Source organism: Peromyscus leucopus, chromosome 2 (genome assembly GCF_004664715.2).
Source record: "Peromyscus leucopus breed LL Stock chromosome 2, UCI_PerLeu_2.1, whole genome shotgun sequence".
NCBI classification, from domain to species: domain Eukaryota; kingdom Metazoa; phylum Chordata; class Mammalia; order Rodentia; family Cricetidae; genus Peromyscus; species Peromyscus leucopus.
In genome coordinates this window covers 67,801,179-67,826,513 of record NC_051064.1, presented here as the reverse complement: position 1 = coordinate 67,826,513, position 25,335 = coordinate 67,801,179, and the positions used below count along the sequence as shown (strand labels likewise).

Here is a 25,335-nt window from a genome sequence, read left to right as displayed (position 1 = left end):
GTGAAACCCAGGGAAGGAAGGGACAGGCTGATGAAAGAGATAGGGATCTCAGGGGCCAGAGGTAGAGATCTCAGAGGCCGGTTAAAGTCTGCAGCTCACATTCCTTCTGTTGTTTGAGTCTGTTGACAACGTCTCTCTCACACATAGACCAGGATGGCCTCAAATGTCCCATCCCTTTGCCTTGGGATTGCAGACATGTGCCACCGCATGGATCAATGCTTAACTTTGAATGAAATGGAAAGCCACCAGAGAGTTTAGATCTCAGAAGTGACAGAGGTCTGACTTGTGTTTTCTCAGATCATCCTGGGAGATACAGGACAGAGGAGGAGGCAAGAGTAGAGTCCCTCCATCCCTGAAATAACCACACCCTGTGTTGACTGACAGGAAAAAGTAGACGGGACCCATAATAAATCCATCAATCTGTTCAGTGTGGTGCTTTTAAACTTTGTTGTGCGCCTTCATTTCCTGGGGGCACTTGGTGAAATTGTAGGTCACAGGCTGCATCCCCCAAACTCATGTAGAGGGTCTGGAGCTGGGCATTGGGATCAGACTGCACCTGGGCTGGGATTTGAAGAAGCACCCGGTGAGTCAGTAAGAGCTCGAAGCTTTCAGATGCTTGTCCGTAGGAGGAGGTTGGAAGCAGCACCCCCTCCCCGAAAGCCTTAGACAAAGGAGGGGCCCTCTTTCCTCCATTGCTCCTTGGCTGCTGCACAAGGGAGGGATGATGGGGCAAAACGGGGAGGAACTGGAGGGAGTCCTCTGCAGAAAGCCCCCCTCCTGTCGTCAGACAAAGGGCGGTGTCCTATAAAGGCTGCAGCCGAGGCTCAGCGTCCAGACGAGGGCGCACACGGACAGCCACAGCCGCTGCGACAGCGCGGACTCCCAGCTCCCCGCAAGAAGGTGCGTTGACTTAAGGGAGTGGGAGTGTTAGGAGCAAAGGGACCACCGAGCAGGCCACAGAGAACGGAGAGAGATGTGGCCACTCGGTAGCAGCCACTGAGGGGACTCTTTGGGTGACCCGGGAATTTTAAGAGGGGCAGTGGCAGTGGCGCGGCACTCGGGGAGAGGGTCTGGCCTCCTAAGGCGCGCGTGTTGTCCAAGCCGCTTTAGCTGGAACGCAGGGACAGTCCCCTCTACTCCAGAGCATCTCCAGGGTTCTTTATACCGCCGCCAGATCTCTCTTAGCGATCTTCCGACACTTTGCAGATGTGAAATTTCAACCCCTATACGCTTTCCCAGATTCCTGAAATACCCGGCAGGTTTGCTACGATGAAATAATAACTTATTTTTCTTAAAGAATCGGGAAGGGATAGCTGGGGAATGAAGAAGGTCCACAGACAAGCTGCAGGTTGAACAAAAAGAGCAGAGAAGTCAAGTGCGTGCAGGCTGCGAGCCCCGCCCCCCCTTGTAAAGTGCGCCTCAGCATGGATAGCCCATGAAAATGGTTGAAGGGGACCGCTTTAGTCTGCTCCCTGACAGAGCGGTATCCAGTGTGCTCTGCTGACTCAAAGCAAAGCGTGGGGTTGCTTAAGAGAAACAACTTGCGTGATAGTATGCATAGTGAGTGCTAATACGTGAGTGTATGTGCTTGTATGAGTGAGCGTAAAGTGTACACCTCAAACTCGCAATGGCTGGGGAATGGGATGGGTTAAATAGATATGTAAGAAACTTTCCTCGTACAGTTTACTTTTTAATTTTTTCGAACTGGTATAGAATAACTTTCTAAACATCAGCATAAAAGGTGTTTGATATCATTGTAACATTTTCAGATAAACTGTTGTAGTCATTTCCTTCCCTTGTCCCACACCACCTGCTACTCTTATATCCCCACCCCTGACCTTGTGGCTTCCCCTGTAAAGTTTTGCTTGGTACTTTTTTATTAACGGAGCAGAACTGTACCTAGTGTTGGCTGTTAGACCATCCCTAATCTAGTTATTCAAAGGGCTGTTCGGCTTCCTTCTTAGGGGGCATCTGCACTTCAAGAGACGGTTGTAGGAAGAGACAAACACACAGGATTGAGTTGCAGGAGAGAAACCTTAAGAACAAAAGACCTGTATGAGCCTGCAAGCCTGAGGCTAACCCTGTAGCAGTGTGAGTTGCTGAGACCTTTTGTGCCTTTCTAGCTGACCTGGGGTTTGTGTCCAGGAGCTGTGGGCACCTAAGAGCATCATCAGCTATTAGCAACAGCGGACACATTCTCTAGGAGCGTAAATCATTTTCTTCAGTAATGTGCTACCTTCACTGGTGACAATATAAAGAGGTTGTACACTCTATATTCACGGTGTATTTAACATGACATTTGTCCAGAGCTTTCTATAGCATCCATGACCTAGTGAGAGAAGTTGCCCAGGCAGGCCTTGAACTTAGAAAATTTTTTTGTATGTACGGGTATGTATATGTGTACAACTTGCATGCCCGGTGCCCAGAAGGGGTTGGGTCCTCTGGAACTTGAGTTACAAACAATTATGAACTGCCATATGGGTAGTGGGAATTGAACCCAGGTCCTCTGGATGAACAGCCAGCGCTTGCAACCATGGAGCCATCTCTCCAGCCCTTACAACTCATTCTTGAGTTTATAACCCCTACCTACCCAGGTGTGTGTGGCTAGAATTCAAAAGTTCTATGAACTTGAATAGGGAGATATTACATCTTTATTTTCTATTAACATTTATTCTAATGTAACATTTCCTTTAGGTGTTAGGTGCATTAATATCAACCATTTTTGATTCCCTTCTCAGAATAATTATTTTAAATGCATTAAATACATAGACACAGAAAAAAGCCAATAATATTTAGTAGCTGCTCAGATACTGTGATTTCAAATACAATGTAGTAGCAAAGATTTATCCTAAGACAAGACAACAGTGGTGAATTTGTCACCAGTGGAAGTCCTAGAGACTTGTATCTCACATCCCAAATGTTGCAGATATTTTGAAAAAAAAAAAGAAGCCAAGTATCATTTCTTAGAAATTATGGTAATATGTGTAGTTTTTAATGTGTTAAAAATTAAGCAAATGCATTACCATATTGCATTTTTAATTTTAGTATTTTAATAACTACTAAGTATAACATTATTTTCTGTGTCGCTGTATTTTAACTTATTTAGCATTTAAAATAGTTAATCTTTTAACTATTATAGTTAATAATTTTATAGTTAATAATAGTTAATAAGTTAAAATTTAACTTATCCTTTGACATAGGAACCATTATATATTTAAAATCATTGTTCTGAGTGGACTGCAAACCCAGGCTTCCCTTGACCACCAAAAAGATTCATGGTACAAAACAGAAAAAGAAGATGTTAATGAGCCCTAACCTAGTGGGAGTCCTCAGTCGTGACACTGATGCTTTGCCCTTATTTCAACGTCTATCCGTGGCATCTGGTGTGGAATTTTCCCTCTTATTTTGCTCTGAAATCAAGATTAGTGGCAATCAGTCCTTGCAACTGGAAAAACACTAAATGCAATTTTCCTTTGATTTAAGAAGTATAGTGCAGCGATTTTCTAGTGGCCTCTATTTTGAGCTTTTCCAGTTTGTTAAGTTACTGATTTCTATTTCCCCCATGGAGAAGGAAAGTAAAACACTCAAGGCTAAATCAGCAAGTAATTACCAAGCATCCCTCAGGCAGCAGGCTACATTTTAGAAGAGTTTTTTTTTTTTTCCTTCCCTTCCCTTCCCTTCCCTTCCCTTCCCTTCCCCTCCTCCCTCCCCTCCCCTCCCCTTCCTTCCTTTCTTTCTTAACTGACCCTTCGGTCTGTCTAGTACAATAGGCTCCAGCCGTCTTAGAACAACACCACAATCAGTTTACCCTGCCTAATCTTCTTTGCTTCCAGCTTGAAAAGGATCCCCACCCCCCACAGGACTAGAGTTGACTTGGCAGTGAGCTAAACCCGCCTTTGGATAAGACAACTTTGTCCTTCAGCCCTGGCCAGCTTCAGTGCGAACAAAATCTAATAGTTTTCTTTCTGTCTTCAAGTCCCCTTGATCTGGGTTCAGGTATAGTTCTCTGTTTCAGGTATAGTTGGGGTAAAATTCTGGCAACATGCTTTCATTGTAGGACCAAAGACCAAAAGATTCAGAAATGACTAGGGCTAGACACAAGAGTGGGGCAGTGTACATTTCTAAACAGGAAGAGACCTGGTCCTCCCTTCTGTTTACAGGGAGGTGTGGTCTTCTTGGAAGCTTGCTCTAGCGTGTAGGTGTGTTGTTTCTCTGCTTCTGTAGAATCTATTTTCCTCCCTCAGGTAAACAAAAGGCAGCTTGCTCCTGAGGGTCCAGCAGCAGTACAAGAAAGCCATGCCCTGACTCAGGATGTATTTCTGAACCCTCCTCAAGAGTCTGCCATAGGTTGAAAATACACATTGAAATTGTATTTGACATACCGAACCTATAGAAAATCATTAACTTAGACCAGCATGCCTTAAACGTGCCCAGAACACTCACATTCACCTACAATGGGCACAATTACCAATGCAAAGTCTATTTTATAAGAAAGTAGGAAATGTCACATACAGTTTATTGAATACCTCGATCCACAAAACACTGACAGTATAGTACTATGCCCTCCAGCTTACTCCAGTGATGGTGTGGCTGACAGGGAGCTGCAGTTGATCCCAGGGTCTCCAGAGAGTATCATGCTAAGACTCATATAGTCAGGGTTAGGAGGAGGCTGGGTAGAGCTGATCCCTCCCTCAGTGCTAGACACTGAACCTTGGGCCTCCTTCATGCATGCTAGACAGGTGCTCTTGCCCAGGGGCCCAAACTCACTTGGTAGCTTAAGGAGGCCTTGATCTTGGAATCTTCTTGCCTCAGCCTTCTAAGTAGCAAGGAATGCAGGCCTACATTGCCAGGCCCAGTTAGAGCAGCTCTTTAAGGAATGTGGAGAAATAGAGGGAGAGAGTGTGTGGAGGGGATTCAAGAAAAAGGAAAAGGTAGAGTTAGCAATAGGCGTGGCTCTTTGGAACAGCCGAAGCCACTAAGTGCCCTGGGAAGCTGAGGCTGGAGCACGCTGCAAGTGACAGCAGTAGGCTGCAACACCAGGCTGCCTAGGGCGGGGCTTTCGCTTATTGCCAGTGTATCCTGAATGTTCCCAATAAAATGCACTAATCCAGGCCACCCTGGGGAAAAAGGGGGCGCGTGCCTCCAGGAGTTAAAGATGGCAAAATGAGATCTTGGCGGTATTTGATGATACCTTTCCTAATGTGGAAAAGGTGAGCTATGGGAGTGCTAAGAAGCCTGGGTGTCTGCTGTAGATCCATGCCACAGGGCACCCGCCGATGATCTTTTCATTCTTACCAGGCTGAACACCTCCATGTCTGTTTTCATAAATCTGGGTATCACTTTCTCCCCCTGCTCACAGTCTTCCAAATGTGCTCCTGTGTGAACATTCTAGCTACTGGAGATTGGAGCACAACCCTCCAGCTAAGGTCAGCTAAAACAAGGAGAGCTGTCCCATTTTCTCCATTCCAAACGTCATTTTATTGAGGAAACCCTGGGGTGCAGCCTTTCTCTCGTTTTAAAAGCTCTTGACACACTGCATGTTCACACCCAACACTTCCTGGGATAAATGTGTACTCAATTCCACACTGTAGATGACTTTGATCAGCTGGGAGGGACGGGTTATAAAGGAAGTAGTGGGGTTGGAGATGTCGCTTAGTCAGTGGGCATGGCAAACATAAGGCCCTGGGCTCAAAAATCCCTAGCATGCATAAACCAAAAATGGTGGCACATGCCTGTAATCCTATCATTCAGGAGGTGAAGTAAGAGGATCAGAAGTTCAAGGTTGTCCTTGGCTGCAGAGTAAGTTTGATGGAAGCCTCGAATACATGAGATCCAGCGTCAAAAGTGTGGGTGTGTTGGGGGAGAGCAAGGGAGGGACTAAATACAGTTTTGTAATGGTGACTTCAAAATAATCATGGAAAAAGGGCTACAGGGTTCTTCTTTTTGCCCTTTCCTCTGCCATCTTTTTTCTTAAACACTGGAAATGGATTTCCTGACCTCTGAGTTGAGACGCTCTACCACTGCAGGTTCTTGGCAGAACATGTGATAGTCACTGGGCCTCTTGCAATGTGTTGGTCACCAAATTCCCTTTTCTCTCCCATCTCAGGAACCTGGACATGACCAGAAAGATCTTCACAAACACCAGGGAGCGCTGGAGGCAGCAGAGCGTCAACAGCGCCTTCGCCAAGCTGAGGAAACTCATCCCCACTCACCCTCCAGACAAGAAGCTGAGCAAAAATGAAACGCTTCGCTTGGCAATGAGGTACATCAACTTCTTGGTCAAGGTCTTGGGAGAGCAAAGCCTACAGCAAACAGGAGTAGCTGCTCAGGGGAACATCCTGGGGCTCTTTCCCCAAGGGCCCCACCTGCCAGATGTGGATGAAGGAACTCTCCTCAATGACCCTGGCCCAAGCCATGAGGCTCCCTAGGGTGGCTGTGCCGGTCAGCCCCCAGGACAGTACTGGTTGCAGAGTCCTGTGGTTTCATGCTGCGGAGAGGTGTGACGCAGGAGGTGATTGGGACAGAAGCTGAGATCTGCAAAAGGACTTGAGGAATGTTGCTCTGACCTCATTGCCTCAGAACTTCAGGCAGAATGACTTGTTCTATAAGTTTGCACGAGACCATTGCAAAAAAACAAAACAACCATCTTTTTAAAGCTGCCATCTCACTCATGACTTCAGTAATGACGATTTCCTTCTATTGGATGTCTGATGAATGAGCAAAGCTTGCTGCCCTCTGAATATGTTTAAAAGTTTGCTTTGAAAAAGGAGACATGTTTATTGAGGGTAAATACAAGAAATCTTAAGATTGATGAATGAAAAGGTAGCCACGGTGGAAAGGAACACAAGAGAGGTGTGGGGGTCATCTCTGGAGGGATGTCCCTTCCGAGCAGAGCAGTGAGGATTATGTGTGTGAAAGAAAGTCTCCATATCCTTCGACCTCTATAGAATCATGATCTTCTACTTTAGTTGAACCTCTGAAACCAAATAGTGGATTGCATTCATTCCAGGAAAAACCTTGGTAATTTAGGAGCTGGACTTCATAGTTTTCTTATTAAAAGTTAGCTAAAATGAGTGAGCAGACCACTTAGATTGACACATTGGGTACTAAAACATTTAATTCAGCCCACATTACTTCTAACTTAAGTCCTGTACAATTCTATAATTATGAAAACCCAAATATTGCCATTTTCTATTTTGTTGAGAGCAAACAATAGAAATAAAGGAGCAGAAGCTAATGACCTCGTGCATTTAGCTTCACTTCCTGCCTCCCAGGGAGCATCACCTGGGTCTTAAGCTGGAGGCAGGGGTGGAGCCCTGTGGATGCTCCAGTCATCACCACACACCATTCTGGGCCTCACAGTACTTGGATTCAAAGATAAATCTGGTAGCTGAGCCCCAAATGCAGATGTCTATCTCTGGGACATTTTATTTCCCCAGAGTTCTTTTGGCTTTATGATCTTCTAAATCACAGGTGGGAAATCTATGGATTGTGGTTATGAATTTCCAGTGTCTACACAATATAGGACTTTAAACTTCTTGTCTCTCTAGAAAGTATTAGAGTAACTGCATCATTAAGGTCATTTTAGCCGACACACTTGTAGGACAACGGGTTTCCCTCTAAGTCCTTTATTTAATCTGCACTAGATCAATTTCCCCACAGAAACAGCATAGCTTTTGAAGACTGGTAAGCACAGAGGCTGGCCAAGTCCTTCCTTCCACCCGAGATGTGTATACCATTCTCAGCATTTTGGGGAAGTTCAAGGTTGTCCCCAAATTGCCAGGCAGTGGGACATTTCAAAGTTTTTATGGTAAATGTCAACTAAGTAACACTACCCTCTCATCTGGTACATTAAATAAAATATGTCTGACAGTGACTTTGTTTTTACATAGGTTCTGTGAATATGAAGAAAGCAGAGAGGTCCTCTGTCTCTAAATGCAACATTTTTGTGCTCTATACAGTACACACTCACTTTCCTGATTGTTGGAGCTCTTGTCTGTGCTCAGCCGGGGGCCTCCCACTGAAATGCTTACAGGGACCCCAAAAAGATGTAAAGAAGCTGAGTCATCATTACAGTAAATGGGGGGAGATACTTAAAGAAGCCCGAGAGGAAATCCTTTCATAGATGAATAAACCTCTACAATGTTATTTTATGTGATGTACTCCTTACAATATTTGTTCAGCTTTAATTTTCCTGTATCAAGTTGAATTAAATTAACATGACTGTCAAACAAGCACACAAAACAAAACAAAAAACAACTGTAATCACATGTAGTCCAAAACCTAGTGATGATATGTGTGAGGATGGAAGCTAATTCAAAACTCCCTCTACGGTTTCCTTTGGTGGTCCTAGTCATAAGACTTCATAGTTCAAATGTGTTGCTGTCTGCGGGTGCTACTTCTGTTTATGGACCATTTGAGTCTAACAGAAGAGTTAAGCCAAATTTTCTAACTCTGCCTGTCTGCTCCTTGAACTAAAGTGAGCATTTGGTCTGCTTTGGACAGTAATGGAAATGTGTAGAAACCATATTCAAGCAGGGCCTTGCTTTATATAGACTGTGTTGCTCCATTTCACAGAGAAGAAAACAGGCCTGTCTCATGGGCCATCAGTGGAAACCTAGGACACAGATGCCAGTCTCCTGATCCTCTCTCTAGCCTGTCCATAGCATTGATCAGTCACTGTGTGTTGAGATTGAAAAGGAACAAGCGCCTTATCATTATGTTAACCTTTTCCCCAAAGCATTTAGTGATCTTCATATGCTTTTTTTGTGATATGAAATTATCCTGCTCTGTAGAATGTGAGTAGCTGTGTTAACCAAAGATTTTTATCTGTTGATGCATTTTGTGAGTTCTTAACCATTGATAATACTTTGCTATTTAACTGTTAACTTATTACAAATAAATTATTTAAGAAAATAATTGTCCTTTTATTTTTAGGTATAATTTCATAAACTTACTAAGCATATCTATCCCATCTCTCCACTTTCATGGTCACTGTCCTGACATGGAAGAAAAGCCTTTCCATACTCATTGTCCTTAGTTTAGAGAAAAAATTAGCATCAACTGATTTCTTTCCTCTCCCCCCATGTCCTCACAGCAGCAGGCTTTCTTCTTTCCCCCTCTCTTTTCTTTTCTTTTTCCCCCCTTTTAGACAGTTTTACCACATAAGACCCCAGTGGTCTTGAACTTATGATCCTTCTGTGTCAGCCTTGCTTATGCTGGAATTACAGGCAGGTGCCACTACCCCTGATTCATATGGCTTCCTAATTGTCCTCAAATCACAGCTGTGGTCAGATTGCTTCCATGTTCCTGAACCCTCGGTGTATCATCTACCACACACACACAGACATTGCAAGAGCTAGGCCACCTGCAAACTTGGCCCCATCGTAGCTTCTCCTCCTAACATTGTAACAAACCCTACACGTGTTACATGGGCCAATAAAATGGCTTCACTCCATGATCCATTTTTCCTGCATCTTCCTTTAGCCTTGTGATTTCAGTTGTTTGTTCCATTCTCATTCCTTCCACTTGCCTCTCCCTCTGTATCATTTCTCAGACACTAAATCTTCATGGTTGGTCTTAATATATAACCCCCTTCCACCCTCCATTCCTTCCCCTCACCCTTTTTGAGACGGGGATTCACTCTGTAGCTCAGGCTGACCTCAGTCTCTTGGCCATTCTCCTTCCTCACCTCCCCAGCGCTGGGACTGCAGGCTTGAGCCAACAAGCCCTTGGCTAGGTACTCTTACACAGCGTCCCAGAGTTCTAGTCGACCCACTCACTGCTTCCTCATCTCCTTTATCTGACTTACAACCTCTTTTCCTTTGCCTTGTTTTATGGACACCTGTATATATATCCTGTTCTTTCTGAAAAGCTGAAATCCACTTGAGTACAGGGATGGATTCTGATGTTTAATCCTTACCGTAGCCCTGCAACTTCTAAAATGTGAAAATGATTCCAAGACTATCCATGTCAAGAATATGGTTGACTTCCCCTGGGTGGGGGGAGATAAGACGTTAAAATGAAGCTGCACAGGCTGTTTTCCCCCCTCTGAGAAGCTCAGTCTAATGCTTCTCTTTAAAGCTTCCCATCATTACCATCCAAGAATACCCCTTATAGCACCTGCCTTGTGAATTTCATCACCTAAGAATGAATGGCTTGAGTTGGCCAAAATAAGTATTAAGTTATGCACGACTGGCATTGTCCTTAGGAAGGCGAAAGATGAAAAAGCCTGGGGATAATGGTCAGCTTAACTGCTGACCCAGGCCAAAGGTTAGTCAAAAGTCACATCCTTCACTAGAGAGGTCAATGATATGGAAAGATTTGAAAGGCCAATAGCAATGCAAAGTGAGGGATTTGCAGCAGGTGTTTTGAAAGGAATTTGAAGGCTAGAATGTCCTCCAGGGATCTCAGGAGGCCGGAGGTGGCAAGGCCTCCCCAGCCCAATGTCTTCTTGTGCCCCACTTGCTGCACACTGGAGACAGACAGTCATGCATGACTTCATTTTCTTAACTTCGCTAATGGTGTATCATAAAGAAGTTCTAAAGACACCAGATTTATACATAAGTTTCAGTTAGGCTCATAATTTACTATGTAACATTTATTACAAGACTTTAGAAATTCCCACTCAAGAAATTTCCTTAGTAGACTAATAATGGTTATCATTAGAAAAGTATGGAAAATGTGGACTATAGTGAATGCAATCCCATTCTTTATTCTAAGTAATCATAGAAAGAAATATAGAAAGTAATAACCAGAATTCTGGTCAAAGAAGCATGTGCATGATCTTAGTGTAGAAAATCTCCAGCAGTTCTTTTTTTTTTTTTTGTGATATATATTTTTTTTTACATAATTATTTATATCAGATTTTTTTTATTTAATTTATTAGAATCTGAGATTTATATTGTATCATATCTTTCTTCCAGACTAGCATGTTCATAGTTCTGTTTAAACAAACTATGAATGAGCAAATTTACTGCTAGATGTCAAATGATCAAGCAATCAACTGTCTCACCTATTCGAGCTGATAGCTAGTTCATATTATTGTTCATTCATTTGGTATTTTTTTTTCAATAATTGAGTAAAACTGAAATTTATTATATGCACAGTCTCCTAGGACCTCCATGCTATATATATAGCTCTATGTTCTATTTGTGTCTGATTGTTCATTTTATATCTAGATCCACCATGAGTGAGTACATACCATAACTTCTTTCTGGTTTGGTTACCTCACTCAGGATGATTTTTTCTATTCCATCCATTTGCTGCAAATTTCATGCTTTCATTGTTTTTCTCTGCTGAGTATGCTCCATTGTGTATATGTACCACATTTTTTCATCCATTCTTCTTGATGGCATCTAGGTTTTTTCAGGTTCTGCTATTACAAATAGTGCTGATCTCAGCAGTTCTTGCTGTACCACAAGTAAGACAAAAGGACATCTTCCATTCCGGAATTCACAACCTATGCCGCATAGTGAGACCTTGTCTCTGGGAAAAATTCTTTTTCAAAGAACTATCGATATGAATATTTCAGAATTATATGTAAGGAACACATGAGTATAATATTAAGAATAAGACTGACAAAATTTTCACTCCCTGCCAGACACTGACCCTAAGAACTTCTAGTATATTGACTTACCTAATTCTTATAATAATATTATATTTGCTAATAAAGCATTAATTGTATTCTATTAATTATATGTACTTCTTTTTGTGGTCCTGGGGAGTGAATCTGGGACCTTGGGCATATTTAGCAAGCATTCTACTACTGAGCCACATTCCCAGCCCTAATTACATGCATGTATTATATCAATATTATTGTTGCCATTTCACAAAATATCTAAGAATATATAACTGTTGGTTTACACTGCTGAATCAGAACGTTCCTCTGAGCTGTTTCTGCACAGAAGAATTGCATCATGTAAAGACAGGGTGACTTTTCACACTGTTTTATTTACATCCGAGTCTTACGTTCTTCTTGACTCTAACCATATCCGTGTAACCTCATGACCAGAGACACACTGTTAGGTAAATAAGCACCAAAATCTTTAGGAAGAGGAAGCTTCCTGTCCCAGAAGCTCTGGGCAGTGGTTACCACCAATGAACCTCTGAAAGACAGCTGTACCAAATGTGATGCCATCTGTACCACAGGCAGCCCCACAGTGGGCACCTGTGGGCACCAGCATGAGACAGTTTGGTGTTTTTTTTTTTTTCTAGTCCCTACCAACAGACCTGTTCTGCCTCATCTTGCCTTCCTGCTCTATAAGGGCAAGCAGGCCAGATCAGGACACTTCAAACACTCATTGTATTCCCCTTCCCCTTGGTGGCCCCTCCATCTCTCCTGCTCTCCTGGTCTCAACTCTCCAGAGTTGGAGAGAAAGGAGGACTTAAGGCGTGGCACAAAATGTTCTTCTTCACCACATAGAAGATACATTCTTGCTCTCTGTAAGTCTTCCTATTGGTTTTTGTTAGCTAATCATGTACATGTGTTAGGTTTGAAAGGACTAGAAAAGGGGTGGGAGAGATGGCCCAGTAGTTAAGAGTACTTGCTAGGTCTTGCAGAGAACTCAGGTTCAGTTCCTAGGACCCACATGGCAGTCCACAGCCATCTGTAGCTCTAGTTCCAGGGGCTTTGATGCCTCTTTCTGGTTTCTGTGGACACCAGGCTTGCTTGTAGTGCATATACATGCATGCAGGCAAACACCTATACACATAAAATAAAAGGAAATAAACATTTTCTTTCTGCAAAAAAAGAAAACTTTCTTGTACACAGTCACATGACCACTGTGACCAGATTCTACTTTGGGGTAAACAGAGTGCTATGTTGAAAGAACTTGAATCTACTCCAGAAGTCAGATATTAACTCCAGTGTATAGTTTTAATATTTCACTAAATAAATGTGGATTGAATTCTACCTTATGTGTGTATATGTATGTGCATATATGTTGTCTCTGTGGCCTGGCGATGTCTTCTCCCTGCACACAGGTAACTTGCAGAGTACAATTACACCAGAAACTTGAATGTGCGGACTCCCTTGAACTCCATTCGGGACTGCACAGAGGGTAGATTTTGAAAGAGTTGTCAGCAATGAGACAAGGTGCCTGGAAATTCCCTGGAAGGATGAGATATCTGTCACCTGAGTGGTGTAGCATCTAAGTGATGCTGAGTTGGGGGAGGTCTTATCAGCGAAAGCTGGCAGCGCTGTCCTCTAACTTTTCATTGGTTCCAGTGAGTAACAGGAGAAGGTTGGAGGATCAGGTAGCTTAGATTCCCTTTAACACTCTAGCTAAAACTGTGGCGATCATACAAAACCTTTGAAGATATTTTTGAGGATCTAATTCACTCATAAGGTACAAAATTGTACTGAGGCTGGGAGATAGCTCAGTGGTAGAGCACATGGTTCATGCTCTAAGTCAATTCCCAGTTCCTAAATAAACAAACAAAAAACCCATTCCACTTACTTTATCCATCCATCCTACTTCTTCTACCCACTTTTATCAGTGGGTAATATGCAATAAAACTCTGTATTCTTTTTCTTCCTCCTTCTTAATCTCTTACTACTGTATCCCACAGACTTGCAAATCATACAGCACTTTCACGGAGACTAAAGAGTTTCCATCTTGCCTGCTTGCTCTTATTCTTTCTTCCGGACAGGAGTCCCCAAGAATTCAGCTTCTCTTCATACTGGGGTTATTTTGTTCCCTGCCTTCCCAGGCTGCAGAGATTTTTAAAAGCAACTTGCAACCTATCCTTTGTTGCTCCCTGAGAGGATGTGGGCTCTGACTTCAAGAGGAGAAACACTCACCGTGGAAACTGAGCGGGAGACATGGACTGGAAAAATGACCGAGAAGGTAAAAAGGAGAAGCTAGCTGCGGGGACTTCACCTCTCTGCACTCTGTTCATGGGCATCATGGGCCTCATGATTCACCTCTTGGACACATGTTGTAAATGTATCTGAATATTCAGGTTTGGGTTGAGAAGGAGCCAAAGTGTAAACACTTGCAGTAAATGCTGGTAACTCCCACTGCATGTTTACAGGGCCCAAGGATATCATACATGCCATTTTTAATCCTTCTAATCACTATTTAATGATGCTGTTTATCAAGCTACAGTTACAGGAAACTGTGACCTAGAAGAATCTAGCAGAAAAACTTAAAGCCCAGGCCAGTAGTGACCAGGAAGGCAAGACTCTGAACCAGGTCAGCTTTTCGGGAAAGGCAAAGTTTCTTTTACTTTTTCTTCTGCCTTTTAGAATAGAAATTGGAGCAATGAGATGGCTCAGCAGTTTAAGGTGCTTGCCAAGTAAGCCTGGTTACCTGGGTTCAATCCTCAGAACCCATAGACTCTAAAAAGTTGTTTTTCAATCTCCACACTCAATCCTAGGGCCCCAGAATCTATGCTCGTGAGTACATAAACACACACACACACACACACACACACACACACACACACACACACAGACACGAACCCACGCACACATAAAATAAAAAATAATAGAACCCTTAGCCAGGCTGGCCAGTGAACAATAAGGATCCACCTGTCTCTATAAGCAACTAACATTACAGATGTGAGCTGCCACATCTGTTTTTTATGTAGATACTGGAGCCAGTGAGACAAGTTCAGACAGTAAAATTCCTGCCCCATAAACATGAGAACCTGAGTTCAGATCCCCAGCACCCACACAGAAAGCAGGGCATGGCAGCATGCATCTGTACACTGGTGTAGGAAGGCAGAGACAGGCAGATCCCTGGAGCTTATGATCTGATGGTCCTAGTCTAGTCAATCAGTAAGTGCTAAGTTCACTAAGAGAGCCTGTTTCTAAATACTGAATGAATCAATAAATATGGTGGGTGCTAGCTGACGACACCCAACATTGACCTCTGGTCTCAACAGGCACACATGGGTACAGGCACCACACACACACACACACACACACACACACACACACACACACTTGATTGAGACTCAATATTTATTCATGTGAACATGGAGTCCTTTTTTATGTTTCAAAAAAATGAAAAACTTGATCATGCCCCCTAACTGTAGAGAAAAGTAGTATCAGTCAATTTCCCTGACTTTGCCTGTAAAAAACATTGGATCGTTCAGTTTGTCTATTGTGGTTTTAAACACAAGTTACCCAACAGCCAAAGATGACTCCCACCATCTGTACCACCACATAGCTTTTTTTTTTCTTTTTCTGTTTTTGTCTTTTTCTTAAGCAAAGGAAGGATGCAGACGTCCAAATTCAGAAACGACTAGAATCAAACACCCACTGAACTTTATTCCCTTATCGTATAGAGTCAACCCCTTATCAGTCTGTTGCAGAGATTCTCAGATGTTATCTCCATAGACCAGATTAGGAGGCTAACACTCTCAGTGCTGAGGAGGAGCGAGCCAGTCACCCTCCTCCGTCAGCAGCCCTTGCTCTAGCAATCCAGATAAATCAATTAATAGGATTCAGAGCTGCCATCTTGCCTTTCTCCTCCCTATGCTTACCTCCCCCAGGCTCCCCGGGCCCCTCCGTCCCCTGTCTAATACCATCTGAGAGTCCTTATTTACAAGAGGGCTTGTGCAGGTGCAAGCATTCAGGCCGGCCGCAGCCCGGAGGCCAGTAGCCACCTCTCCCTTCCTATCCTCCAGGCTCTGCTCTTTGTAGGCCACTTTTCTTGTCTCTGCTTTTCAGACCAAAGGCCCCCTCACTGGCTAATCTAATCGGATTATGCTAATTTGTACTTCACGAACCTAAACAGCATAACCAGACTCTGCAGAGGGTTAAGGCTGAGAAGAGAGAGGGACAATGGCTTCAGCGGTAAACCTACCCCCTAAGAGTGCAGGAAGAATGTCGATTCTGTGTTCAGCCTCACAAAGCTGCTCCTCTGGGAAGTCCACAGAGCTCTCGACGTTTTAGAGTGTCCAGGAGCCACAGTGCTAGCCAGAGCATGGCACACATTAGGCACAAACAGGACCAGAGGGAAGGTGTCGTTTCTCCCGGTGTACAGTAAGCCTCCTCTTCCCACTTCTCAGTTACCTGCTGGGTTAGTCAATACCTAACTGATAGATGAGCTGAAGCCATGATGCAATCCCACAAGCTACCTGTGATGCTGGGTGCTCTGGGACGTTCGAAGTTGTTTGAGACTTATTTATTGCACTTGAGAATTCCAGCTCTGGTTGGGAAAGATATTTTAGGTACAGAAACTAGAAAACACCTCCATGGGACAATACGTTTCCTCTTTTGTTTCTGTCGTTGTGGGGCCAGCTCTGCTCCTCGTCTTCCATAGCCTCCTCTGAGTGATTTTGATTTTAAATCGAGAGGACTCATCTAAATCTACTGTTCCCACTCCTTTCCCAGCGTCTTCCTTGCAGAAGGCTGGACCTCCGGAGGCAAAGAGTACCATTCTCTCTCTCACACACAAAATGGGCTTTTGAGACAAACTGGTTTCAAACTCAAAAGCCTCCTGTCTCAGCTCTCAAGGACTGACTGGTATTACTGGTGTTAGCCTCTCAAGTACCAGTTGGTATCACTGGTGTTGACCACCAATCCCAGCACTAATAGCCTTTTAAAGGACCTTTGTGCATTGTTTAGTTGGGGAAAACTACGTGGTGTTCTCAAATGGGAAGGTGAAATCTGCAGAGATGGAGGAAAGTGTTTGGATGCATTGCTGGGAATAAGATAATAAATCCAAGAGACAGGTGGAAATGAAGCCATGTTTAGCATACCGTTCAAAGCTGTTTTTAACATACTATTCTGAAGAGAGGGATGTCAGCACAGACAAAAAGCAGGCCTGGTCTGGGTGCTGATCTGACATAAGATAATGGTTTTTGAAGTCCTGGCTTGAGAGAAGGTCTCCCATAGGCCAGTAGGACTCGACACATCCCCCACCCCTCATTTTAAATTCCCCATCTCATTGGTTTAAGACATAAAGCTATAGTGATATATTGTGTATCAAATAAAGCTTGCCTGAGGGTCAGAAAGACAAAGAACCAGCCACCGTCATGTCTTATCTCTAGAACTCCTCAGCCTGAAAAGCTTCAGCCCAAAGAGCCTGACTGTTTGCTTCTGTGTCCCCAGCGGAAAGACTCTTAGTTCCTGTCTCCTCAAGCCTTATATGCCTTTCTCCACCCTGCCATATTACTTCCTGGGATTAAAGGTGTGTGTGTTTCCCAAGCAAAGGTATGAGATCTCAAGTACTGGGATTAAAGGTGTGTGCCACCCCTGCCTGTCTCTGTTTCTTTCCTAGACTGAGTCAATCTCATGTCGTCCAGGGTGGCTTTGAACTCACAGAGATCCAGACAAATCTCTACCTCCCGAGTGCTAGTCGTGTGCCACCACTGTCCGGCCTCTATGTTTAATCTAGTGCCTGGCTTTGTCCTCTGATCCTCAGGCAAGCTTTATTTGATACACAAAATATCACTACACAAAGTCTTATCTAATGAATAATGTGGGGCTTGAGACTGCCCCCTTTTTTCCGTTCATGGGCTCAGTCAAAGAGCAGACTGCCTTTAACTTTCTAAGTTCTGAGACAAGCAGGTGCTAAAGCCAGCGAGGGAAGGGAGGGCCTGGTGCCTCCTGCTTCTCTGTCACTCTGATGTGCTCTGGGCACGCCTCTCGCTGAAAACCGAACCACAGCAATCTACTCCTTAAACCATCTCAACTCACTTTTAGTCCTGACCATTCCTGTCTACCCAGGGCCTTCCTCTCTCAGGCAAGACATTAATAAACAGTCTCTGAACTGCTGCCTCCCTCTCATCCAGAGCCTTGCCTCTCTTCCTTCTTGCTGCATAGGTTGACTGACACTGGCACTTTGGCTAATTGGTTTCTTCGGGTGGCTGTCCCCTGGGGTGCTGAAGCTTCAGCAGTTGCAGACATGGTCCCTGGAGACTGGCTGCCACACACCTGCCCCTGTCACAGCTTGCAGAGCAATGTGTCTTTTTCCTTTTCCTGAGCCCCTTTTCCCTCTGGGATCTTTCACTGAGTTCTTTTCTGAGCTGAGAGACTCTTGTAATTCACAGTTCATTTACTGAGAGGAAAGGATTAACTACTCTGAAGCGAATGAATGATGGGGGCCTTCTCAGTCAACACTCACCCACTTCCTCCCAGCTCCCTCCCCACAAGCCCAAAGTAGGTTACAGTGACCTACAGGCAGTAATGACCAGTTCCTATCAAGAGAAGTAAAGAAGGCCTATCTTATTTCTCTTCCCAGCTGTACCGGTCACGCCCGCATTACCGATAACTGTTCACCATGTCCGAGCGAAGGGCTGCGATAAAAAATAGAGACAAAGACAGCGGTCATCGTACGATGGATATCGAATGCCTTATTGAAAGAGGAAAAACTTAAAACAACAGCACACAAAAGGAAACCCGGAGGCAGAAGTTCGTCAATGGTCCACATCAGACCAATTTCTAAATTCTGCATCTAAGTATTAACGCAAAATGCAGATACACAACAAGAACTTCCCTTAAGCATCAGAAGGGTGATACGTAGGAATCTGAATAGGAGACATTGATCAAGTCAAGCAAGCAAGGCGCAGCCACTCCCAGTCGGGGGCCAGGGCCCATGGCGCCCACACCCAGCCTCCACTTGTTTCCAGAGTTGTTAGGGCCAGAGAGTGGACTCTGGCAGCCCTAGTGAACTGTTGTTGGCGACCATTTTCAATAAACCAATTAAAGAGACAAGAAAAAGCAGAGGCCAGAGAAAGATGTATCCCATGTGGCCATAGAAAAGCGGCCCTTGGTATCTCCTCCCGCCATCTTTGCGGTCCTATCGTAAGGTAGAGGTTTAACCAGAGGGCAAGAGGTTAACCCAGTCAAGATGTGGGCCTGCCCATCGTTAACTCATTATTTTCTGGGCTCCTCCTTCTCCCCCTCCTCTTCCCCTTCCTCTTCTCCCTCCTCCTCCTCCTCCTCCTCCTCTTTTTCTTATTCTTCTTCTTTCTTCCACCAACACAGGGTTTCTCCATGTAGACCTGGCTATTCTGGAACTCACTCTGTAGACCAAGCTGGCTTCCAACTCTGAGATCCTCCTGCCTCTGCCTCCTGAGTGCTGGGATTAAAGTCATGCACCACCATTCTTGTAGTTGCATAGCCTCAGATTCTGGTTGTAGGAGGACTGCAACTGCAAAAGGCTGAAGGTGAGATTTTAGATGAGTCTAAACAGCAGCACTGAAGTGCCTGCATTCAACTTAGGGTTTTAAAATGTATTTGTGTATGGTTTTTTTGGTTTGGCTGGCTTTGTATGTGATGTGTGTGTGGGGGTGTGTGTGTATGCACACATGTGTGTATGCATGTGGAAGGAAAATGTAACTTTGAGTGTCATTCCTCAGGAGCCATCACCCTCCTTTTTATCTATCTATCTATCTATCTATCTATCTATCTATCTATCTATCTATCATCTATCTATCTACTATCATCTATCTAGCTATTTATTTATTTGCAGAATCTCTTTATAGGACCTGGGGTACACCATTTCAGTTAGACTTTCTGGTCAGCAAGCTTCAAATATCTTCCTGTCTCCACCTCTCCAACACTTATCACCATACTTAGATTTTTACATGGAAGCTGGGGAATTGAACTCTGATCTGAACAGCTTGCACAGTGAGCCCTTTACAATTGATCTGTCTCCCCAGGTGCTGAAAAGTAGTAGTAGTTGTTTGTTTGTTTATTGATTGATTGAGAAGGAATCTCACAATGTAACCGTGGCTGGAATTTTCTGTGTAGCCCAGGATAGCCTTGCACTCTCAGAGATCTGCCTGTCTCTGCCTCCTGAGTGCTGTGATTAAAGATGTGTATCACCACACCCAGCTTCTTCTAGTAGTTTTAAATTAATTTCCTTAGGTGGCTGACTATTCTAGGATAATTTCATATTTTCTTTTGTTACTAGTTTAAATATACAGCAATCTAAATAGCAGTGAGCTTTGGACATACCTTTGGTGTGGATTTTGGTATGTGCGGCTTCCTTTGCCTGATGGAATGCTGCTGTATCAGGTTGCAGTGTTCCATCCACATCTGTTTGTCTAGTTGTCATCATAAACCGAGTCTAAGGGTCAGTGGATGTGAACTGCAGTCTTGGGAGCTGGTCAAGCTAACCACCTTGACCAAATCCAAACCAGTTAGGACAGACACAGCTCTGTGAAACAGATGGCTTCTTCATGAGAACAGAGAAAGCCTAGATTTAAAACTCTAATATTTTAAAGACACTGGAGCAAAAATACTTAGATCTTTTATAAGACTTACTAATAGTCATTACTATTAAACCAGAAAATGTTTCCTGAATTTATTCTGGCCATTTATTTTATGTTTTATCCACCCCAATGTTCCTTAAAGCCAGGCAGAACTCAGTGATCCTGAATAGAACATAATGTGGACCGTCCTCCCCACCCTGCTTACACAGCACAGAGTGTCCTAAGAGCTGTTATGTACATACTGAAAACAGAACCAGGAAGGAGGAAGAGGTTATGTATCAGCTTGGAATGGGCAGGATGCCGAAGCCAAATCCCAACAGCTGTGGGTGTTTTGCCCAGGATCATTCTTAGGGCAGCACATTCTCTGTGGAGGATCCCTGTTCCAGAGAGATCCCGGCCATTTCCAAGACCACAGAATAGCTACACAGAGGGGTCAAGAAGAGTCTAGGTAGACCAGCCTTGCTAGGATGTTCTTGCCCCCAAGCCCATTAACATTAGATTATACCTTTTTGTAAAATAGCAGTTTGCAAAGCTGACCGCTCTTCATCAAGCAGAAATACCAAAATGGGCTGATTTCTTTGGGTCTTTGAGTCTTCATCTTTAAAGGCTCTTGTCCCATTGAAGAGTTTGATTGCTTTTGTTAACCTGTCTTTAGTTTTAAGTGTATCCACCATGACCTTAATAATTGATAAGGAAAGACACCACACCTCTCTTCCCCTACAGTGTGCAGGTTTTTATGGAGATGCAGGGGCCCATCTCTGTGACCATCCCTCAGTTTTCACAAAGACCCAACCCTGAATTGGTGTGTACCACTGACTTGTACCATGGCTTTCTTTCTGGCGATTTGATGCCAAATCTCCTGAGTAGGCTTGGCACTGACTTTCTTTTTGAGCAAGGCTTTCTCTGTGTAACAGTACTAGCTGTCCTAGAACTTGCTCTGTGGACCACATCTTCGTGTGTTTCCTGGCTGTTTTGAAAGCCTCTTTGATGCTGCTGTTGTGCTGGGAAACCTAGGGCCTCCACGGGCTGAGGCTGCTCTGTGTAGGCCCCAGGCCTGGGCACCTCTTTCATGTTCGTCCGTTAGCATGTTTGCTCTTCTTTGTATTCAACTTTCCTTTTAAAAAGGACTGTTTTTTAAAATTATTTATAACAGGTTTTATATATTTTGGGTAAGACGTATATTTTTTAAAGGCATCTGTCGATAATGAAAAAGTAATTTTAATGTAATTTTTTCCTTTTAAGATTTATTATTTTAGTTTTTGAGAATTTCATATATGAGTACTGTTGTTACATCATTCTCTCCCCTCATTTAATCTCATTCATCATTAAAAAAAAATCATCCTTAAAAAACCATATAGCAGAGATTGTGTGCGTGCGCGCATGTTCGTGTATGTGAGGTATCTTTTGGGCAGCAAATTCTTTGGAGAGGCTAAGTGTATGTTTTTATTGTGGTGGTTTGTGTGTTTTTTTCAACTATTTACCTGTTTAGAAGAAATCCTTCCTTGGTTCTAGCCTAGAGTAGTTTTATATGGCTAGTCATCCAAACTTCCTTGTCTCTGAGCTGTCTTCTTGCTTTTATCAGCTTGATTTTTATCTCTATCTCACCTTTCTGCCTGGACAATGTTTGACCACATTCTACTTAAGCCAATACACAGTACATCATCTGGCTTAGGATGGATTTCTTAGTCTAAGCTATGACCTAACTGACCAGACTTGCCTGCCACCTGCTCTAATTAGCTAGTCTCTACATCCCTGTGTCTAATTTTATCCTCAACATCTTTCCTTGTATGGATTTTTGACTACTGGTGACCAGTTGTCCTAATCTTAGTTGGAAAAGGGGTGCCCCCTTATTTAGAACATGACCTAGTAAATCCTAGCTTTTACTTTGGCGTGTCAAGGCTGGGTGCAGTGACAGCATCAGAGGCCATGTTAAGCATTCTTTTCTGCACCAAACAAGTTATATTTTTAGCATAAGCGACTTCCAGCTGAGAGAATGTGAAAGAGAGATACAGAGAAGCTTGAGAACATGCCATATTCAAAGCCACTCTATCATCTTCAAGTATCATAGGGAGCATTATTGCTATTTGTTTTGGAGAATTAATGATTATCATTAACTGCCATTTAAAAATAAAAGACAAAACAAACCAAAAAGGAGAAATTGAAGAAAAAAAAGTCCCACATCTTTTCTTGGAGTGCTATAAACAATTTTTGGTTTTGTGTGTGATGTGCATATTCAAGTTTGAATGTGTGTGAGCACACATGTGTGCAATGTGTGTCCAAGTGGAGGTCTGAAGTTGACATGAGGTATCTTCCTGGACTTCTCTCTACTTTATATGTTGAAGCAGAGTCTCTTCCTGAATCCAGAGCTCACCAGGTCTGGCTGGTCTAGCTAGCCAGATTGTCCCGTGGATCCCCTACCTCTTCCTCCTGAGTTCTGGAATTACAGGAGCCACCAAAGCTGCTTGGTTTTTATGTGGGTTCTTCAGCCTCCTACCTCCCCTACCAAACCATCTTTCCACCCTGCACTAGACAATTTCATTGAACAGTCAAAAGGGTGTAGGTGCCTAAATGCAATAATTAGTCTGCTCATTATTCCCATTAAGATAAGCAGGTAATGGGCTGGTGCTCAGTGGTACAGCACCTGCCTAGCAAATGTGAGGCCATAATTTTAATTCCCAGCAGCCGGGGTGTGGAGTGGGATGGAGGTGAATGCACTAGAGTACAAGTTTGAGTCCTCTGATGTGGTATTTTCTATTCATGACAAGTGAAAATTATTCAGAAAATTTATGATATCAAATAAATAAATATTGATTCATCATAAATGGCCATCATTGAGGGCTTTCTTTGAGCCAGGCACCATTCTTCATATATATTACTATACTCATTACTGCACTTACCTTTACTTTTACTATTTTAGAAACAAGCAGAGAGGCACTCTCCCATGGTAATTTTGTTAGCAAGTAGAAGACCCAAACATCTGGCTTCAGTACTTGCTTCTTAATCACTGTATCTCAAGAAAATTCCTGTTATATTGCATTAATAGTACGAAAAGAGAAGGAGAGAAACTGAGTTCCCTCTGTGGCTGACACTGCGCCAAGCAGTTTCGATGCATTATCTCTTCATTTTGAAAACAACACTGAAACAGTGATGTGACTTCTATTCTAAGGGTGAAGACAGACTTGTAGAGGTTGATCAACAGCCCTCTATATTAGGCCACAGGGAGTGGCTGTTCCGACTGCAGACAGAGCTCTGTGTTCTATGCTATTACCGCACTACATGAGATGAGACATTTTGTTCAAGTCCTTTGGTAGTCAAGGATGAAACTGATATGCTGCTAATTGTAGGGTAGTGCCAACAGGGAGCCAAAGGATAGAGGAGGACTTTCCTATTATGATCTGTTGGGCCCCATCTGAAAGATGAGATAAGTGTTCACTAGGTGAATGAACACTATAACTCACCTGATTTTCACCTGAGATAATGGAGATAAGAAAAGCTTAAATAGTATTTTTAAAGCTATACTCCAGTTTAATAAATTGCTTAAAGGGTGGCTGGGCATGGATTTTCCAAGTTTAAATAACTTTGGGAAATTATCCCTTTCTTAGATTCCCATAAGAAACTCTGCTATTAAAATATTCTCCTTAGTTCTTATTTATTTATGTACACATTTATTCACTTATTTAGTTTTAGACAGGGTCTCATTATGCAGCCTTCATTGGCCTAGAGCTCAGTGGCCTCCTTAAGAGGATCTAGCTTCATGAATAATGTTACTGGTAGACTCTCACATTTTTCAGATTTGATATTTCACAGGATTTACAGAGATTTAAAGAACATATAGTGATTGAAGTGGTCCTTGGAATTTATATTCTAACCATCCATGCATGATGATTCTGCTAACTGAACACTGACTTGAACAGTGGACTTAGGAGATGTGTGATGTATACATACACATTCTATAAGAAAGCTGTGCTATTTTGGTCTCAAGCAATGGGATATGCATTTGTGGATACTTGTTACATGGACAGCTTTCAATAGAATGATTTCCCTCTGTTACTGGTAGGCATCAGAACACACTTGCAATGGATCTATGTTCAAAGGATCTGTTTCTGGATCCCATTGATTCTGATATCCAATTCTCATGGTGGAAATGCAAGAGATTCATCTCTGTCGCTTTCATCCTACTGCTCCATAAGGTGGATGATCTGTTTTCTCCTGTTTTGAGACACAGGAGTTAAGAGGCAGGTGCTGAAGGGCTGGACATGAAGGTGCATGGCTTGAATCCCAGCACTCAGAAGGAAGAAGTGGGTGCATACCAGTGAGTTCCAGGCTAGTCTGATCTGCACAGTGATACCCTGTCTCGAAAAGAAAACAAAACAGGAAGCAGGTGCTGAAGCCAGAGATCCCGATTTCTCCATTTTCTGGAGGAATTGCCTGTATCCAGACACCTTTATGAATTCCCATGTAGGATTCTTTTCATTTGTCCAAGCATTAAGCACTCATTTTGTTCACATTGTTGGTGTGCCAGATAAATCCATCCACCTACACAAATCACAAGCATCTTTCCAACCTTTTCTGTCATCTCCATCTTTTTCTCGTTTTCTGGAGCAGAAGCTGTTAACTGGGACTCATTTCCTTAGCATTCTCCTTAGAGCCCTAAGACAAAAGATGCTGCTTCCACATTCTCAAATGAGAAGCTAGCCTGTCTATGCAGGATGAATAAAAGTTAACAGTCACTCCTGGGATCTTCATGGCCAACAGTCTACGCAGTGAGAAAGCTAAAGGGAAATCCATGGAAGGGAATTCGGAGAGTAGAGTGCTTCCTTTTCTACTTCTCTAGGAGGAAAGATGCACCTTCCTTCCCCCACCCAGACTCTCTTTAAACAGATAAAGGACTATTTTATCTCAAACAACAGAAGGCCAGAAAGGCATAACTGATACATTTGGTTATATGCTATTTTTCCCTCAGGGTTACAAGATGGCTGCTTAAGGCTGAAGACAGGCCATAACAAGGGCATAGGGCTCTCTTATGGGGTGATTACCTTTTCCCCTCTCATTGATCTACTTCCTGTCCTTTCATTATTACTATTGCATTTTAATTCCTACAGCTTTATGGCAGCTCTTGAGGGTGGACAGTATCAGTCTTTCCCCTTTGTTCTTCTT

The 25,335-nt window shown here is 43.3% G+C and overlaps 1 protein-coding gene across 1 annotated transcript; it reads left to right on the top strand.

Moving 5' to 3' along the window:
- Positions 1-837: 837 nt before the first annotated feature.
- On the top strand, positions 838-7,876 carry Tal2 (TAL bHLH transcription factor 2). The gene is made up of 2 exons (XM_028862774.2): positions 838-900; positions 6,107-7,876. The coding sequence occupies exon 2, from the start codon at positions 6,117-6,119 to the stop codon at positions 6,426-6,428; it is 312 nt and encodes a 103-aa protein (XP_028718607.1). The 5' UTR covers positions 838-900; positions 6,107-6,116; the 3' UTR covers positions 6,429-7,876.
- Positions 7,877-25,335: the final 17,459 nt, after the last annotated feature.

Bases quoted from the DNA above. Each gene is read 5' to 3' on its own strand.
- Tal2 (XM_028862774.2), top strand. From the start codon at position 6,117: ATGACCAGAAAGATCTTCACAAACACCAGGGAGCGCTGGAGGCAGCAG.